This window comes from Lontra canadensis, unplaced genomic scaffold (assembly GCF_010015895.1).
Source record: "Lontra canadensis isolate GAN:19392208 unplaced genomic scaffold, GSC_riverotter_1.0 scaffold54, whole genome shotgun sequence".
Classification (NCBI taxonomy): Eukaryota; Metazoa; Chordata; class Mammalia; order Carnivora; family Mustelidae; genus Lontra; species Lontra canadensis.
The window spans coordinates 1,549,716-1,570,029 of record NW_022631048.1 but is presented as its reverse complement, the minus strand read 5'-3'; the positions used below and the strand labels follow the sequence as shown (position 1 = coordinate 1,570,029).

General features: G+C 36.7%; 1 protein-coding gene across 4 annotated transcripts in view; it reads right to left on the bottom strand.

The window, feature by feature from the left end:
- Positions 1–20,314, bottom strand: part of CDK13 (cyclin dependent kinase 13) — a 133,739-nt gene that overhangs the window by 31,559 nt on the left and 81,866 nt on the right. For all 4 annotated transcript variants that reach the window (XM_032874956.1, XM_032874958.1, XM_032874957.1 and 1 more), the window contains exons 8-9: positions 2,716–2,817; positions 2,541–2,618 (exon numbers count right to left, since the gene is read on the bottom strand). In XM_032874956.1, coding sequence (XP_032730847.1) covers positions 2,541–2,618; positions 2,716–2,817 — 180 coding nt within the window. The remainder of the gene's footprint in view (positions 1–2,540; positions 2,619–2,715; positions 2,818–20,314) is intronic.

Sequence of the window (20,314 nt, the reverse complement as noted above, 5' to 3'; positions counted from 1 at the left end):
TTTAACATACAATATGCCAAATTTTCCTTCTTTTTAAGAATTTTTCTGGTTATTTTAATGTTTATCTGGAGGGAGACGATCATTTGAAATCCGCATTAGGACTATAATGTTTATACAGGTTGAACTGTCATATTTTAAAAAGTTAAGGTTTCCAACCAAAAATGAGATATGCCATTCCCAATAGTTACATTAAATCTACTTTACAATTTTCAGTGAGACATTATAGTTTTCAATATCCCTGGAGTATATATGGTGGTGCTTTTGTTAAAGGCATCTTCTTCCTCATGTACATTTCTAACTGGTTATTACTGGTACATATTTTTAAGAAGCTATCGCTTTTAGTATGTATGTATTCGTATGTTATATTAGGATACTGTGTTCATAAGTTTACACACAATATACACAAGCACATATTTTCTCAACATTTGTCATTTTATTAGACTCTTTTACTTAAGGTGTTTCAGGTAATTTCCTTGCAGGCTGCCTGTATGCAATGCTCTCATATACAAATTATGACAATACTGCCTTCATCCTGCCACTCTTTATACCTCTTACAGGGTCACTTACCAGTTAACTAGTTAGTACTTCTAAAACACTCCTAAAATAATGATACTAGAAGACGCTTTCTATCATTCTTGTCTTACATCTTCTAGTATTTCACCACTAAATATTATTCTGGCTATTAGTCTACGATACATATTTTCACCATGTTAAAGAAATATACTTTTACACTTAGTTTGTATTCTAGCAAATGCTTATTCAACACCTACTAAGAAAAACATATTACCTTATTTCTATTAAAGTGGTGAATTATAATAATGGATGTCCTAAAACTGCAACATTTGTATATTCTTTGAATGACTCCTACTTGACTCAGCAAGTTGATTTTTAATGAAAAGCTAGATATGACTTGCTAATCTTTCCTTCAGAATTTTTGGGTTAATATTCTATAGAAATTTTTCAGGATGTTTTTGTCAATTACTGATGTATGAGTCATACTAACCTAAAAGCTTCAGGAAGTCTTATTTCCTACATGATGTAGAGAATTAGTTAAAATTTAGCTACTAAGGTAGAACTGTCTAAATTCAAATCTCGATTTTGCTGCTTGCTAGTTATATGACCCTAGACAAATTCTTCACTTTCTAAGGTTCCATTTTCTTAATTATAAAAAGTAAATGGAAGGCTGTATGAAGCTTAACTGAGGCTAATTCAAGTGAAATTCTTAGAAAAATGCTTGCATCGTGTATAAATAAAAGTTAGAATCATTAATAGAAGCCCTAGTATCCAAAGAATCAGGACCACTGCCTTATTAAGTGAAAAAATGGGTAAGAGGGAATCATGAAAAAAAAATAATAATAAAGAAACACAGATACATAATTTAAATATTTTATTGTAACTGAAAAATTTAAAATATACATTCTCCAATTTTCTGACACAGGGCAAGGCCTCTCTTTGAACAGAGGATTTGTTGAATGGGACTCTGCATTAGCTTTCCTGAACAAACCACATTATCAAGGATTTAAAGCAATCTGAGTACTAAATTCTTCTAAATTTTTATGACTTACCTTTCTAACTTAAAGTAACTTGCCTCCCACCCAGTTAATCTGATAGCAACTTTGTTAAGTCTTTGCAAGCACCGCATCTGTGTATGTTTAAAGGACACACATATAATAATAAAAAGTTGGTATACAAAATTGGAAACAACCATCTCTTAGTCATTATACTTCAACGGGGAGGATAAATACATAGTCTTACTAGAGAGTAGTAGTCTCCCAGCTGCAACCATTCAGCGTGTCATGTTATCATGCTACTGTTACTTACAGAGGGACTGGAGAGCATCAATTAATCCAATAAGTCTGTTGAAGGGAAGGTTCATAGTATATTGGTATCTGTGCCTCATACCAGTATCTTTCCTATAAGTTCTCATCCATATTTTGAGACACACACAAAACTTAGAAGTTGCAAATTGACATTATTATATATGAAAGCCAAAGCTTTTTTTAAAAATAAAAGAATTACTTTAAAACATTACATGAAGAGAAAGGTGATTATGTATGTCCTTATGACTTAGGCACTACGATAGACTCCAAATAACGAAGACTGACGCCTGTAGGTACATACACGCGTTTCCATGTATAAACATTCACATATAAAATGTATGCATATGTGTATGTAAAACAGTTTGTCTTTACAGTATCCCCAAAACACTAATTCTTCCATCCTGCCATACTAAAAAAAAAAAAAATGTATCTACCATTTATTCTCTCCTTCCTCATATTTATTTACTCTTTCTTCCTGGTCTTATTTTTTGGGCCCCCCCACCCTTTCATTTAATTGCAAAAAGATTTAGGGACTTTGAGATCTTTAATTTTACTAGATCAAGTATCAAGAAGTACCCACATTCTAGTTTCTCCTCCATGCAGCAATCATTAGCCTTCAAGAAAACCATGCTGTTCTCCTAAAGACACAAACTTGAAAGACTTTAAATTTCCTATGAAGTATTACACAACCCCCAAAAAATATTACAATCATGAACTTACCTTATTAACTCTAGTTGTGCAAGTTCTTGATTTGCTTGAAATATAGGTTTTTTTGTGAAGAGTTCACCAAGGATACAGCTAGAGGAAAAAAATATGCATCATTATAAAATGATATGATTTTACTTTACTACCAAAAATTTCAAGTAAACTAAGCCAGTCAGTCAGCCTATCTTACCCACAGCTCCACACATCAATAGCAGGTGTGTATCTTTCTTCTCCCAACAGCAGTTCAGGTGGACGGTACCATAAAGTGATGACCTTATTAGTATACGGCCGACTAAAAAACAGAGAAAGCACTCTTTTGAGTTAGTATCTGTTAATAAGAGAGATTCTCTTAAGAAATATTATTTTGGCTCATCAGAGCAATCCTACAATCCTAACTAAAACCAATTTCATCTGCCTACTAAATTCAGACATGCTATTACATCTGACATATGTGATCAAAAAATACATTTGAGAGCAACATGATTAACTGAAAATTTCCTTAATACATAAAAATGAGAAGTAGTTGGCTGATTTTAACTGTCATCTGGTCAAAAAAAGGTCCCAACTGTTCAGTTCTGTTTTTCCTTTCCGTAACTTTAAAGGGGATTAACTGACTTAAAGGAAGTTGATTGATCTTGACCAAATCTGGCAAATTACTAATGTGTGGCAAGATACAGTACAAATTGGAATCACCTAACAAAAATGTTCACTTGGGCATATTTTTGACAATATTTCACTGACTGCAACTCCACTTCAGTATGCACATACAAAGTACATAAATGTAGACTGTAGTCGTTGAAGTCTATTCTGCAAAGTACCACTGGTAACAGGTATGATACTTTATCAAGATGATTTCTTTTGTCACCTTCTAAAAGAGAGGATAGACACATACTGCTACCTCTTTATTTGCCAGTGGGGCTTATCTGGTGGAGCAAATGGGCTGTGGGGAACGGAACTGAGGTACTTCTGTAAAAGGCTTGCCTGCAGAGCCACTCATGCCAGGGAGGAACACAGTGCAGCTGTTTGAAAAGCCACTAGACTGTCGTGAGGAAGATTCATTGGCTGATCTGAAGCCAGCCACAAGAGGGGCGGGGGCCTGCTGGGGCTCTGTCCAGGGACAAAGGTGCTGCCAGGCACCACTGCTGCACCTTCCCTCTACTCTGATAGCACTGGTGGTGCACTCCCACCCTGCACTCTCCGATGGCCCCACTAAAGCTGGCAGGTGCACCCCAGTCCTGTATTCTCCCCCAGCTGCACTAAAGCTGTTGGTCACACACACTCCCCAAAGGAGATGCTCCCTGATCACCTGGCTCTGGTGGCCAGGGGGACCTGCATTTCTGGGTCCCATGAGAAAGTAATAATCAAACAGTTCTTGGCAGGCTACCATGCCCAGGGCATTACACAGACTGAAACACACCCTAGTCTTTCTGGGCAGAAGACCTACTTAGATGTCCTCCAGCTTCAGCCTAAGGGGCAGACTTCAGGTTTGCCACGCATCTGAAGTCTACAGAGGTGTTCTCAGGGAAAGCAGGGCAGGGGACACCATCCTTGCATTCTCTACTGACCTCATTACTGGTACCTCTCAGAAAGGAGCTTTTTACTCATCTTATGCTCTGACTTTTCCAACTGTAGTCCAAGGGATATCTCCAGATTAACCTGGTCTGCAGGCCAGAGGATTTACAATCGTGGTCCCATATGACTATATATATTTGCATACATTAAAAGCTGCTGCCTGAGGGTCTGGCTTCCAATCAGCCTGAATCTAGGTGCTGACTGAGAGCCCTGCCTTTGCAACACTGACGGGTCTTGGAACATCCTCCACAGTTGGTTCCTATCAAATATAAATCAGACTGCTTAGACAAACACAAAGGTTTGAGAAACAGAAGAGCTAGAGCAAGGCTGAAAGATAAAGATCATCTCCTATACAAGCCCACTCCTTCAAGACTAGAAGAGATAGCTGTTTTCCCTAAACATAGAAATAACCACAATCAAGAAAAAAGAGGAAACAGAAAAAACATGTCCAAATGAAAGAAAAAGGTAAAACCTCAGAAGAAAAAAAAAACAACAACAAAAAACTAATGAAACAGAGATAACGAATTTACCTGATAGACTAAAAATGGTCATAAGGATGTTCACCAAACTTGGGGGGAAAAAAAAATCAATGAACAAAAATAGATAGAAAATGTAAGAAATTATCAAAGAGAAGTCACAAAGCTGAAGAAGACAGTAACTGATCTGGGTGGGGGGGAAGAAACTAAACTAGAGGGATTCAATAGCAGACTACATTACGCAGGAGCAAAGCAGTGATCTAGAAGATAGAGCAGTGGGATTCAAACGAGCAGAGAAGCAGAAAGAAAGAAGAAATTAAACTGAAAACTGCTTAAGGAACCTATGGAACACCAAGCAGAATCACATCCATATTATATGGGTACCAGAGGAGAAGAGAGAGACAAGTGGACAGAAAACTAATTTGAAGAAACAGTGGCTGCAAACTTCCCTAACGTGGAAAAACAGATATCCAGATCCAGGAAGCCCAAAAGAGCCTATAAAAATGAATTCCAAAAGATCTACACCAAGACACAGTATAAATAAAATGTCAAAAGTAAAAGATAAAGAGATAATCTAAAAAGCAGCAAGAGGAAAACAACTTTTACATACAAAGGACCTCCCCTCCCCCAGGTCTGCGTAAGACTCTCAGCAGATTTTTCAGCAGGAACTTCGCACACCAGAAGAAAGTGCACATTATATTCAAAGTGCTGAGAGGAAAAAACTCCCAAACAAAAATACTCTACCCAGCAAGGTTATCATTCAGAATTAAAGGAGAGAGAAAGTTTTCCAGACAAGAAAAAGCTAAATAATTTCATCATCTAACCTAGCTTTACAAGAAATGTTAAAGGGAATTCTTTAAGCTGAAAAGAAACTTTCTTTACTAATTAGTAACTTTACTAATTAATAACAAGAAAACATGTAAGTATAAATCTCACTGGTAAAGACAGACTAATGGCAGTGGATTAAATCACATAAAGCTACTATAAAGGTTAAAAGACATAATTAGTAAAAAGAACTGTAATTACAATTATCAGTTAAGGGATAAAAAGATGTAAAATGTGACATCAAAAACATAAAATGCCAGGGTAAGTAAAAATGTAGAGTTCTAGAATGCATTCAAACTTAAGCTGCTATCAGGATATCTGATTTAGGGTCCAACTCTTGGTTTCAGCTCAGGTCAATGGAGTCCTGCACCAGGCTCCACACTAAGCAAAGTCTGCTTGAGATTCTCTCTCCCTCTGTCCCTCCCTCTGCTCCAATGCATGCTGTCTCTAAAACAAGGATATCTTTAAAAACAAAAACAAAAACAAAAACCTTAAATTGCCATCAACTTAAAATAGATGGTTATATATAGGCTGTTATGTGTGAGCTCATGATAACCACAAAGCAAACATCTATAAGAGATGCACAAAGATAATAAAAAAAGAATCTAAGCATAACACTAAAGAAAACCACCAAACCACAAAGGAAGAGAGCAAAAGGGAAGAAAGGAACTAAAACCCAGCCAGAAAACAATGAACAAAATGGTAATAAGGACAGATCTATTAATAATTACTTTAATAGAAATGGATTAAATTCTCCAACCAAAAGACACAGAGTGGCTGAATAAATAAGACAAATGAACAAACAAAAAAACAAGATCCTTCTATCTGCAACCTACAAGAGACTTGCTTCAGATCTAAGAATGCACACAGCCTGAAAGAGATAGAAAAAGACGGTTCATGCAAATGGAAACCAAAAGAAAGCAGGGGTAGCTTTACTTATATCAGACAAAATAGATTTTAAAACCAAGAGTGTAATAAGAGACACTTGTTAGTGGGAAGAGGGATGCCTGGGTGGCTCATTGGTTAAGCATCTGGCTATGGCTCAGGTCAGGATTCCAGGGTCCTGGGATTGAGCCCTACATTGCGTGCCTTGTTCAGCGGGAAGTCTGCTTCTCCCCGGCACCCCCCATGCTCGCGTGCTCTATCTCAAATAAAATAAATAAAATCTTAAAGAAAAAAAAAAAAAAGAGAGCGAGCGAGCGAGACAAAGAAGACCTTTATGATGATAAAGGGGTCAATCCAACAAAAGGCTATAACATTTCTTTTCTTTCTTTTTTTAAAAAATTTTTTACTTATTTATTTATTTGATAGAGAGAGAGAGCATGAGAGAGAGAGCGAGCATGAGAGGAGGAAGGTCAGAGGGAGAAGCAGACCCTCTGCTCAGCCGGGAGTCTGATGGAGGACTCAATCTCAGGATTCCAGGATCATGACCTGAGCTGAATATAGTCGCTCAACCAAATGAGCCATCCAGGCGCCCAGATTTAACATTTCTAAATGCTTAAGCACTCAAGATAGGAGCACCTAGATAATGTAAATATTAACAGACCTAATAAGAGAAATGGACAGCAATACAATAATACAGGGGACTTAATACCCCACTTCCACCAATGGACAGATCATGTGGACAAAAAACATCAATAAGGCAACATCAGCTTTAAGCAACCAATTAGATCATGTGGTTTTATAAAGATATATACAGAATACTCCATCCAAAAGCAGCAGAATATGCATTCTTCTCAAGTGCATATGGACATTCTCCAAGATAAATTACGTTAGGCCACAAAACAAGTCTCAATATATTTGAGAAGCTGAAATCACATTAAGCATCTTTTTCAATCACAATGGTATGAAAGTAGAAGTGAATGGAAAAAAACTGGGAAATAAATCACAAATACATAGAGATTAAACAATATGCTACTAAACAACCAATGGGTCAATAAGGAAATCAAAGGAGAAATAAGTAAAAACCTCAAAACAAATGAAAATGGAAAATGCAACTTACCAAAATCTATGGGATGCAGCAAAAGCAGTTCTAACAGGGAAGTTCAAAGCGATAGAGGCCTACCTCAAAAAAACAAAATCTCAAATAAACAATCTAACTTTACACCTAACGGAACTAAAAAAAGAAGAACAAGCAAAACCCAAAGGTCTTAGAAAGAAGGAAATAACAAAGAGCAGAAATAAATGAATTAGAGACTAGTAAGACAACAGAAAAGATCAATGACACCATAAGCTGGTTCTCTGAAAAAAGAACAACAAAAAAAAAAAACAAAGGCAACAAACTTTTAACTAGACTCAAGAAAAAAAGAGAAAAGGCTCAAAGAAAAAGTCCTAGAAACATATACTCTTCCAAGACTGAATCATGAAGAAAAATAAAATCCGAACAGACCGATTACTAGTAAGGAAAATGAATGAGTAATCAAAAACCTCCCAACAAACAGGTCCAGGACCAGACAGCTTCACTGATGAATTCTACCAAACATTTAAAGAAGATTTAATACCTATCCTTCCCAAACTCTTCCAAAAATTGATGAGGAGAGAACACTTCCATTTTATAAGGACAGCATTACCCTCATAACAAAACCAAAGACATCACAAAAAACAAAATTACCGGCCGGTATCCCTGATGAATACAGATATAAAAATCCCTGACAATGATGCCCACTCTATCCATTCTATTTGTCATAGTATTGAAAAATCCTAGCCAGAGCAATTAGTTAATAAAAAGAAATAAAAAGGCACTAAAACTGAAAAAGTAGTAGTAAAACTGTCACTATTTGTGGATGATATGATTTTATATATAGAAAACCTAAAGACTTCACCAAAATACTGTTAAAGGTAACAAATTCTGTAAAATTTCAGGATATGAAATCAACCATACACTAACAATAAAGTATGAGAAAGAGAAATTAAGAAGGCAATCCCATTTATAACTGCATCAAAAAAAAAAAAAAACCTAGAAGTTTAACCAAGAAGATTAAAGACTTATACACTGAAAACCATAAAGACACTGATGAAAGAAACCAAAGTCATAAATAAATGGAAAGATGTTCCATGCTCGTGGATTGGAAAAATTAATATCATTAAAATGTCTACACGACCCAGAGCAATCTATTGATACAACGAAATTCCTATCAAAATCCCAATGGCATCTTTTTTATTATTATGTTCAGTTAGCCACTCTATAATACATTACTGGTTTTTGACCAAAGGCATTTTTCACAAAAATAATGCAAACTACCCCCAAATTTATACAGAACCCAAAAAAACACTCCAAATAGCCATGGAGGCACCATACTCCCTAATTTCAAACAAATTTACAAAGCTACAGTAATCAAAACATTACAGTATTGGAATAAAAACTGACACATAGATCAATGGAACTGAATAGAGAGCCCAGATACACACCCATGAATAGACGGTCAAGTAATTTATGATAAAGGAGGTAAGAATATACACTGGGGAGGGACGCCTGGGTGGCTCAGTGGGTTAACTGTCTGCCTTCAGCTCATGTCAGGATCCTAGGCTCCTGGGATTGAGTCCTGCACTGCGCGTCTTGCTTGCCAAAGAGCCTGCTTCTCCCTCGACCTGCTGCTCCCATTACTTGTGCTCTCTTTCTCTGACAAGTAAATAAATAAAATCTTTTAAAAAAATAATATATACTGGGGAAAGGACAATCTCTTAAATATCAATGGTACTGGAAAAACTGAATAGCCACATGCAAAAGAATAAAACTGGACTACTATCTTATGTCATACACAAAATTTAAATTGAAATAGATTAAAGACTTGAATGTTAACACCTGAAACTATAAAACTTCTAAAAGAAAACACAGGCAACAAGCTCCCTGACATCAGGTGTTTGTTTGTTTGTTTGTTTGGATCTGACTCCAAAAGCAAAGGCAACAAAGGCAAAAATAAGTTGGGACTACATCAAACTAAAAAGCTCTTGCACAGCAAAGGAAACCATCAACAGAAGAAAAGACAACCTACTGGATGGAAGAATATCTGCAAATCATTTATCTCCTAAGGGGTTAATATCCAAAATATATAAAAAACTCATACAACCAAACAGCAAAACAACCCCCCAAAATCTGATTAAATTATGGGCAAAGGATGCAAAGAAACATTTTTCCAAAGATGACACACACATGGCCAAAAGGCATATAAGATGCTCAACTTCACTATTCATGAGGGAAATGAAAACCACAATGAGATCACTTTACATCTGTAAGAATGGCTGTTATCAAAAGGACACGAAATAATAAGACTACCAAGCATGTAAAGAAGGAACCCTTGTGCACTATTGGTGGGAATGTAAACTGGTATAGTCACTATGGAAAACAGTATGGAGGTTTCTTCAAAAATTAAAAATGGAAATCCCATATGACCCAGCAATCCTACTTCTGTGTATTTATTCAAAGAAAATGGAAACACTAATGGAACTACTAATCTGTACTTCTATGTTCACTGCAGCATTATTTATAATAGTCAAGATACGGGATAACCTATATCTATAGGTGGATGAATGGATAAAAATGGATAAAAATGGATAAAAAAGATGTGGTACACATAGCACTCCCCCCTTACCCATAAGGGATACCATCTAAAACCCCCCATGGATGCCTAAAACCACAAATAGTACTGAACCCTATCTATACTATGTTTTTTGCTAATCCATACATAACTATAATAAACCTTAATTTATCAATTAGATACAATAAGAGATTAGCAACAATAACAGAACATTTATTATACATACAGTAATGAAACTTATGAATATGGTCTCTCTCTCCCTCAAATTATCTTATTGTACTGTACTCATCCTTCTTGTGATGATGTAAGATAATAAAATGCCTATGTGAGGAGATGAAGTGAGGTGAATGATGTGTAGGCACTGTGATGTAGCATTAGGCTACTATTGACCTTCTGATGATACATCAGAAGGATCATCTGCTTCTGGACTGGGGTTAATCGCAGTAATCTGAATCTGTGAAACACAAAACCCAGACAGGGAGATTACACATATACAATGGAATACTATTCAGCCATAAAAGACAATGAAATCTTGGTATTTATGACAACATGCATGGCCCAAGAAGGTATTATACTAAGTGACATAAGTGGATGGAAAAAGACAAATACCATATGATCTCATTTATATATGAAACCTAAAAATCAAACAAATAATAAAAAACTCATGGATATAAAGAACAGAAAGGTGGTTGCCAGGAGGAGGGAGAGCAAAGTGGATGAAGGGGGTTCAGGAGGCACAGACTTTTCATTGTGAAATGAACAGGTCATAGGGATTTGGTGTGAGAATGGTGATTACAGTCAATGGTACTGTAGTACATATTTAAAGGTTGCCAGGAGAGTGGATCTTGAAAGTTCTTGTCACAAGAATAAAAGAGAAATTTTTCTTTTGTAACTTTTTATAGTGACAAATGATGACTAGAATTATTGTGATCATTTCAGAGTGTATACAACTGCCAAATCATTACATTCTGAGATTAATGTTTTTTTTTTTTTTAATTTTTTTTTAAAAAATCTTTATTATAGGGGTTCCTGGGGTGGCTCAGTCAGTTAAGCATCTGCCTTTGGCTCAGGTCATGATACTGGGGTCCTGAGATCCAACACCACATCCCAGCAGGGAGCCTACTTCTCTCTCTCCTCCCTGCTCGTGTTTGCTCTCTTGGTATCTCTGTCTCTCCTTCAAATAAATAAAAAAAATCTTAAAAATAAATAAAATCTTTAAAGATTTATTATTTTAATTTTTAAAATAAGATTTTATTTATTTGACAGACAGAGATCACAGGCAGGCAGAATGCCAGGCAGAGGAAGAGGGAGAAGCAGGCTCTCCGCTGAGCAGGGAGCCTGACGTGGGGCTTGATTCCGGGACCCTGGGATTGTGACCCAGCAGAAGGCAATGCTTAACTGACTGAGCCACCCAGGCAACCCTAAAGATTTATTATCATTTATTTATTTGAGAGAGAGGCAGGTGGCAGAAGCAGAGCCCCAGAGCAGTACAGGCTCTGAGCTGAGTGTGGAGCCCAACGTGGGGCTCAGTGTGATGACTCTGAGATCATGACCATCAAAGGTCAGACGCTCAACGAACTGATCCACCCAGGTGCCCCACTAATATGGTGCTGTATGTCAATTATACCTTGATCAAAAAAAGTTCACCTGTTTATGCCTTAACTCCTTTCAAATTTGAAATCCTCTCCCTATTTTTCTCATTTAATCCTACACCTCCTTCAAGACATAGTGAAAGACCAATCTCTGTAAATTCTCATCTCTATTATCAACAGATTTAATTTCACGTTCTTATTTTTTAAATCATACTTAAGACTATATTCTATTTTAGGTTTTCTATCTTTCCCAGAGGACAAAAAACCCAGGTGCCATTTTTTGGTATGACCCCCATAGACAAAGCCCAGAACAACATACTTTAATGTATATGGCCTTTAGAGGTGTCTGGATGGCTCAGACGGTTAAGTGTCTGCCTTTGGCTCAGGTCATGATCTCCAGGGTTCTGGGACTGAGCCCCACCTTAGGCTCCATGCTCAATGGGGAGTCTGCTTCTCCCTCTGCTTCTCCCTCTGCTCACGCTCTATCAGTCTCAAATGAATAAATAAAATCTTTTTTAAAAATATATGTGGCCTTTTTTTTTTTTAAGATTTTATTTATTTATTTGACAGAGATATAGATCACAAGTAGGCAGAGAGGCAGGCAGAGAGAGAGGAGGAAGCAGGCTCCCTGCTGAGCAGAGAGCCCGATGCGGGGCTCGATTCCAGGACTCCGGGATCATGACCTGAGTCGAAGGCAGAGGCTTAACCACTGAGCCACCCAGGTGCCCCTATATGTGGCCTTTTAAGTTTAGTTGACATACAAGCATTAGCTGGGTGGGAGAACAAAGTTTGTGAAAATTATAATGACCAGTTTTCAAAAAACATTTCAAGGATCTGTAAGCATATGAAACCTATGGTCTTGTTAACTCAAGTGTAACTGAAATACCTATGGTCTCAAGAAAATGTTTAAATTAATATAAATCCTTATGTAAACAGTGAATATTTTATCTTTTTGTTTGTTTTTAAATATATTTTTAAAAGTAAAAATATGTTGAATTATATAGAAAAATCACACAAATTAAAGTTATTAAATTTTATTGAAAAGAATATTTAAAATATTATTTTATATACTATGTATTAAGTTCTAGGCAGCATTTAGAACATAGTTATCTTTAGCAGCTAAAATTAAGACTAGTTTAATTTTTTTAACTCTTCTATCAAATTCAGAAGTGAAAATATTTATTGCATTATCAAAAACGATAGGGGCGCCTGGTAGCTCAGTCAGTTAAGTGACTGCCTTCGGCTCAGGTCATGATCCCAGTGTCCTGGGATCGAGCCCCACATCAGGCTCCCTGCTCAGTGGGGAGCCTGCTTCTCCCTTCTCCCTCTGCCTGCCCCTCTGCCTACTTATGCTCCATCTCTGTCAAATAAATAAATAAAATCTTTAAAGAAATGATTAAACACAAAACTAGATGAAATATACTTCTAAGTATATGGCGAAAGTATTTCATGTATACCAATTAATGGCTTTTTCAAGTTTTTCTAAATTCTTAGTTTCTGCCACAAGAACTAGGTAAAGTCAGAAAAAGCATTCAACTGTAAAATATGACATAGAAAGTTCAATTTTATTTATCCATTTAAAGACTTATTTATTTATTTGACAGAGAGAGAGAGAGAGAGAGAGCGAGCGAGCATGCACACACAAGCAGAGGAAGCAGGAGGGAGAGGGGGAGGGAGAAGCAGGCTCTACATCCCCCACCCCCGACCCCGCCCCGAGCTGGGAACCCACTGCGGGGTTCCATCCCAGGACTCCTAGGATCGTGACCTGAGCCAAAGGCAGATGTTTAACCAACTGAGCCACCCAGGCACACCAGAGGTTCAATTTTAAAACCCAAATATCTCAAAACTGTGGAAATGCTTTCATTTGTAAAATGAATAAAATATTCAGACTGATACATACTTTTAATAAAACAAAGTACCATCACCGAATTTTCAATGTATTTTTCTTTACATCCAATGACGTATCAATAGAGATCAAAGACAGTTCTCAATACTCTGCCCTTAGATAATCCCAGGAATTCAAAAGATGGGTGGATCAGGGGAGATGAGAAATAGTTACAGTCTTCCTTACCTTCACCCCCAACAAACAAAAGTACCACCATAAGGGTGTGTCCCCAGGCTGGCAGACGGCTGAGCCTGCCATTTGGTCTAAACAGATAAAAGGCAAAAAGCAAATGCTCAGAGGAAGATCTTAGGCCCTTGAGGTACTTGGGAGGTTCTGGATAATTAAAATACACAAACCAGAGCTGCTAATCTTAAAGACCCTTACAAGAAATAAAAAGAGAATTATATTAAAGGAAATACCTAAACTGCTCTAAATGCTTCATTTTTTTCAACATATGTAATAGTCTATACTTCTTTTAGACTATAATATTTTTAAGAAAAACATGGGAGAGCCTTCAGCTAACAAAATTTATCATATGCACAAATGCCATGTCTTCCCTCAGAATCTACTGCAGAAACATCTACCAAACCTACAAAAGAAATCTGGGGTCTGATTTTAACACCTATGCTTCAGAGTCAAAAATCTTCTGTCATCTTTGATTCTCTTTCCCTCAAATCTCACATCTGATGTATCAACAACTTCCATCATTTCTACATCCAAATAGATCCTAAATCCAACAATTTTCCACAATTTCAGAAAGTGTACGCCAAGATTATCTTTTGGTCTGAGCCACCATTATCTTTTCATTGGTACTAGTTTCTCTGCCGTACCTATCCCTAGCCTGCCTTCTCCATTTTTTTTTTTAAGGTTTTTTTTTTTTTTTTTTTTAAAGCATAGAACCAGCTCATATTACTGTAACTACATAACATTTAAACTTTACCTCAGTGGGTAAGACCATATTCTCGAGTGTCTCATTTCCTATTTTTACACTGGGCAAATGTTTAGCCCTTAAACTTTCCCATTCTATTCCCAAGCTTTGCAGCTGCTGAGCTCCTTCTACTTGCAATGTCCGTGGCCTATGCCTTCATTAAGTTATCCCATTCTCATCACTCAGGTTGGTCCTAGCTCAATTTTACTTTGTCAAAGGTCTGCACTAACTACCTTACCTAAAAATTACCCACATGCCCAGAGTGTTCTTACAGTCACTATTTTATTTGCTTTGTAGCACTTAAGTATTTTAAATTCTTTATTCCATAGATTTGTTGTCTACCTTCTTTGACCACCATGTAAATGCGATCAGAGACCAAGTCTGTCTGTCATAGCTGTAGTTCTAATACTTAACCTGTAGGCATTACCTCGGTTGGTGTTAGGCACAAAGTAATAAGCACTTATTGATATTTTTAATCAACTGACCTATACCATAAATGTTATATAACACATTTTTTCCCTTATCTTTTGATATTTTCCATGAAAAGTAACTCTGAAATTTCTGTATTATAACATTGGTACAGAGAAACCAAAGTAATTTTTTCCCAACTGAAATCCTCTTACAATCACTTTTCTGTTTTTACTGCTCATGTAAATTTAGAAGTCCTATAAGTACCCGTATCTAAACACATCCAAAAGGACATTTACCATTTTTTGCTACCCACTTGCTGCCTGTTTCCTGTTTCAGGAAACATCATCATCACTTCCAGCAGAGACTACTACCTGTCTTCCAAAATCTGTTCTTTTCTTCAATGGTAGCTGCCCACCTACACTACATTTCCATCCTCCCTGTAGCTGGGTGTGATCACATGACCAAGTTCTCACCAATGGAACATGAATGTGAGTGCTAAGTGCCATTTCTAGGTCTGGCTCATAACACCCCTACCTCCTTTTTTCTAGTTTCTGGCTGACAAGAGGTGGTATACCTTGAAAGGCATATGAAGACGGCAGATCTTCCAACTTGGACCCCCGAATGACTGTATGAAGTCGATACCCCCTGATCTAATGATAATGCGATGGTTAAATACTCTCAATTGTCTAATAGGGTAAGCAACAACCGCTCCTGATCCTTAAGTGAGAACTACATATAAATTTCATATTCTTTATGCCACTGAATTTTGAGGTTTTGTTTGTTGTAAAGGTTTAGCTTACCCTAACAAACTATGTAGTCAGTTGCTTAAGCAGAAATCTTACAGTAGGGGTACAAGCTGGGATGTGTTTAACAATACATATTCAAACATCAAGTTCTAACAATTTTATATCTTATGATATAATTCATCTTTCTAACATCTATGCCCATTCCCTAATTCTAACCATAATCATCCTGCCTAGGTTTACTGAAACAGCTTTCTAACGGACTGCCCTTGTTTCCATACTTACAAGGTCAATCCACTTTTCAAAATAAAGTCAAAGTGATAGCATAAAATGTCAGTATCTTCTACCTTTAATACACACTGCTGCCTCCTAGAGCACATGCACACAAGGCCCATAAAAATATCTGTTACTTGGTTCTTGCTCCAACCACAATGAGCCATCAGTTCCCTTTGAAGGTTGAGCAAATGTTCATTTTCTACAGCTAGGAGAAAAAGCCAGGGAGAGAGCAGAGCTGGCAGGAAAACTTTCAAGAAGACAGTGGTGCTATAATTATGTTTTAAATGTTTGAGATAGGCATTTTTTAAATAAACATTTAATTTTATTTTATTTTTTAAATAAACATTTAATTTTATTTTATTTTTTAAGATTTTATTTATTTATTTGACAGAGAGAAATCACAAGTAGGCAGAGAAGCAGGCGGAGGCGGCGGGGCGGGGGCGCGGGGGGGTGCTAGGGAAGCAGGCTCCTCGCTGAGCAGAGACGATGCGGGGCTCCATCCCAGGACCCTGGGATCACGACCTGAGCCCAAGGCAGAGGCTTAAACCCACTGAGCCACCAGGCGCCCCTTAAATAAACATTTTAAATAAGTTTTTTAATAAACTAGTTTATAATAAACTTTTAGAAGTTAACATTGACAAAAGATACTGAAAATGATGGTTTTATTGTCAAGAAAAAAACACATGATTTATTCAAGAATTTTGCAAAACAGGTGTCCTGCCTCACTTTCCACCTTAGTGTTAAATGAGAAGGAAGCAAACACTGAGAAAGTATACAGACAGAAAAAGACATTAAACATAAAAGCAAATTCCAAGGTAGATGGAGTTAGCAAATAAAGCCAATTTCAAATCACCTAATTCACTAATTTAAATGACTAACAAACAAGTATTAATGAAAATATTCTATGTTACGATCATAAAACTGTTTTTACAAACATAATGATGAAAATAAAAATAACTGAAACTATGTTCTGAAACTAGGTTTTTGGGTGGCTCAGTCATTAAGCATCTGCCTTCGGCTCAGGTCATGATCCCAGAATCCTGGGACAGAGTCGCACATCGGGCTCTCTGCTCAGTGGGAAGCCTGCTTCTTCTTTTCCCACTCCTCCTGCCTGTATTCCCTTTCTCTCTCTTTCTGGGTCAAATAAAGAAACAAAATCTTGGAAAAATAAAAAAACAGTAAGTTTAAATCTCAAGAAAACTAAAGTACTGTTGTAATATGAAAACAGATCATCCAAAATTAGACAAATAAGTGAAAACCCAAAATCCCCAAAAACAAACCTGTCAAATTTGGTTACTAAGTTTAGCTACACATTATCAACATCCTAAAGATGGTCTTACTTAGCTCACAAAAATGCAACTGATGTGACACCTCATATATGATACTTTATTTTTCTTTCATGGATTTTTAAAAAAATTACATTCTTGATATCTCTACCCAGTATTTCCATAAAAAGTGAATTTATAACTATGAAAAAAGAAACAGGAATGAAAAACAAAGAGGTTCTTAGATGGTACAGAATAAATACACTTTAAAGAAGACAACCTGAGTTCCTGGGTGGCTCAGTTGGTTGAGGGTCTGACTCTTGGTTTTGACTCAGGTTATGATCTCAGGGTCCTGGGACTGAGCCCCGCATCAGGCTCCCCAATCACTGGGTAGTCTGCTTGAGATTCTCTCTCTCCCTCTCCCCTTCCCCTTGCTTACGCAGTCTAAAATAAGTCTTTTAAAAGAAAGAAAGCCTAGGCGCCTGGATGGCTCAGTGGGTTAGACCTCCGCCTTTGGCTCAGGTCATGATCTCAGGGTCCTGGGATCGAGTTCCGCATTGGGCTCTCTGCTCAGTGGGAAGCCTGCTTCCCCCTCCACCCCACCCTGCCTCTCTGCCTACTTGTGATCTCTCTCTGTCAAATAAGTAAATAAAATCTAAAAAAAAGCCAAAAAATGGAAAATAAACTACCCCATTTACTCCCATAATTAAGTTAAACTCCCAAGTAATAAATTCCATAACCTGGCAAAACAGACACACACGCAATCCCTTTGGCATTAAATTTAAAAAACCAAACAGTAATTCCAATAAGCTATTATTCTTAGTAAAAACTAAACTCTGTAAGGATCCAGAAATAATGGTATCAACAGTAAATATTCTGAATTTCAACTTCTACTGAATATCTTCACGGTTTTTGAGAAGAAAGCAGACACCATCTCTTTTCTGCTAGGGGGAAAAAACCCCAACACTCTAAAAACAACAAGAAGAATACTCCCTTTGTTTTGTTATGTCAAAACTTCTACCTTAATATGGTCAACAAGGTATTAAAATGTAAGTCATCAGGCTTGTATATAATAAAACTTCCATGTGAAATCTCAGGTTACTTAAAATATCTGATGCTATCAAAATACTTCTCAATTACATCTTTCTCATTTGGTACTTAAGGAGCTTTACAGGAGATTCGGAAATGGAAATATCATACAACTTGCTGGAAAACTAAATGAGTATCTTTCAATGGGCAAAAATAAAATATATTATTTGAAGGCCAAGAAAATAGAGACAATAAAATTCAGCAACTGTTTGTTTTGACAACTGTAAAAACCTGCCATCAGCCTAATGGTACCTCCAAAGCAGACTCTAGATGCCCCTAGAATTCAGCACTTAGAAGATACTTTTAGAAGTGGGAAATTTAAAAAGAACATACTTTTAGGAAATCAAGGTTAGATCCAGAGTCTTACCGAAGCAGCACTCCAGTATAATGAAAATAAAAGGCTTTCTGTCAAAAGATTTTACCTCTACCACTAATTAGGTGATCTTGAAAATATACTGAAATTTTGTAAATTTCAGTTTCATTATATTTAAAGTGTACATAAGAATGATATCTACACCACCTGTTTCAGAAAAACTGCTGCTTTTGCTTAAAATAATTCTTGTGAAAGGGGACTATATATAATAAACTACCATGCACAAATGCTAGTTAAGTTTGTTCCTTTTTTATAAACAACATGTATTTATGAAACTCTGAGCTTGGTACTGTACTTAGCACCAAAAGATGGCTGGCCAGAAGAGTCAACCACCAACACGGTTGGAGCTGTTTAAAACCTTAATTAAGAGTCTGGTGGTAATAGAAATTATAATAATACACTTTAAGTACTATGCAAATTAATGAAAAATGTATTCTGGACACATAAAGGAAGACGTGCCCAACGCTGACTACAGGAATCAGGGTAAATTTTTCAGGAGTGGTAGTGACTAAACTGAAGCAAAAAAACAAATTTGTCAGATTGAGATAATGCAGAGTCTCCATATAAAAGTTAAGAACTTATGCAGATTCAGAGAGGCATTTAACTTGTTTAGGGAACAACAAATAATTCAAGGGTTGCTTGGCGGGGGGGGGGGGGGGGGGGGGGTGGGGGGGGGGGGGTAGCAGCAGGCAGGGGACAGTAGGAAGAATGACATAAGATGTTAGGGAATGTTAGGGAATGTTAGGGAAAAAGACCAGAAGCACAAAAACCAATGTAATTCTATTTACAGTGGTCTACAGGAGACATATCTATATGTGAGAGTGACTGGGTATTTCTTCAACTAAAATAGGAAATAATGGAAAAGGAGCAGACTTTTTTCTTGGGAATGTGAAGACAGGCTATGTAACAAGATGTTTAACTTACAGTACCTACATCACCTGGGTGGAGCTGTCCAGTAAACACATAGGTTTAGAGATCAAAAGAAAAATGAAGTCTTGAAGTTGAGATTCATAAATCTTCAGCATTAAGGGAATGGATCAAATTTCCCCTACGTGAAGAGGGGGCACACCGTACCCTAGAGAATTAAATTGCCTTTCCCATTTTGTATGCTCAAAAATGTAAGCTACTCCATTAGGGCCAAAGGAAGTACAATTTAATCTTGATCTTATGATTAGGTCAGCAATCTAAATGAGATTTCTATTCCTAAAGCTTGTTTAGTCACATTAGTCACATTATTTACTATTATTAATGTTATTAATGACCTTATTACTATGGTTCTAATAACTGGCCCAGAAGATCCTCTGAATTATCTACAGTCCCCAAGGCTCCCCTCACTAACTGATATCAGGAGGGTCCTCCAGATCAGAATGACCTTCTCTTGGATCAGAACTGATCAAGCAATTACTGTGAATGTGTTTTAAACTTTAGGGTAAAAAACATAAACATTTAAAATATGGTCCCTGTTTTTAAATCGACTAGAATTCTAGCTTGAGTGTAAAGACAAGAACACAAGTAATAAGTCCTGGATATAATTTCATCTAGTCCTTGGATAAGCTGCAAGAGGTAATACTTTCTCCCTCTTCTACTCATACCTATATATAGCCTTCCTATATATAGGAAAAGTTTAGTTTGCTTTTAATGGCAATTTTATGAAAAGCCACTAGGTGGTGATATTGCCTTAAAAATGTTCAAGAAACTTATTTTGATCTCAGTAACTTGTAGAACTGCAAGAGATGTTTTCTAATACCCTTTAAATAAAGATTTTAGAGATTTTAAATCCTTCATCTTATAGTTGAGAATGATAAGATAGAGATTAAGT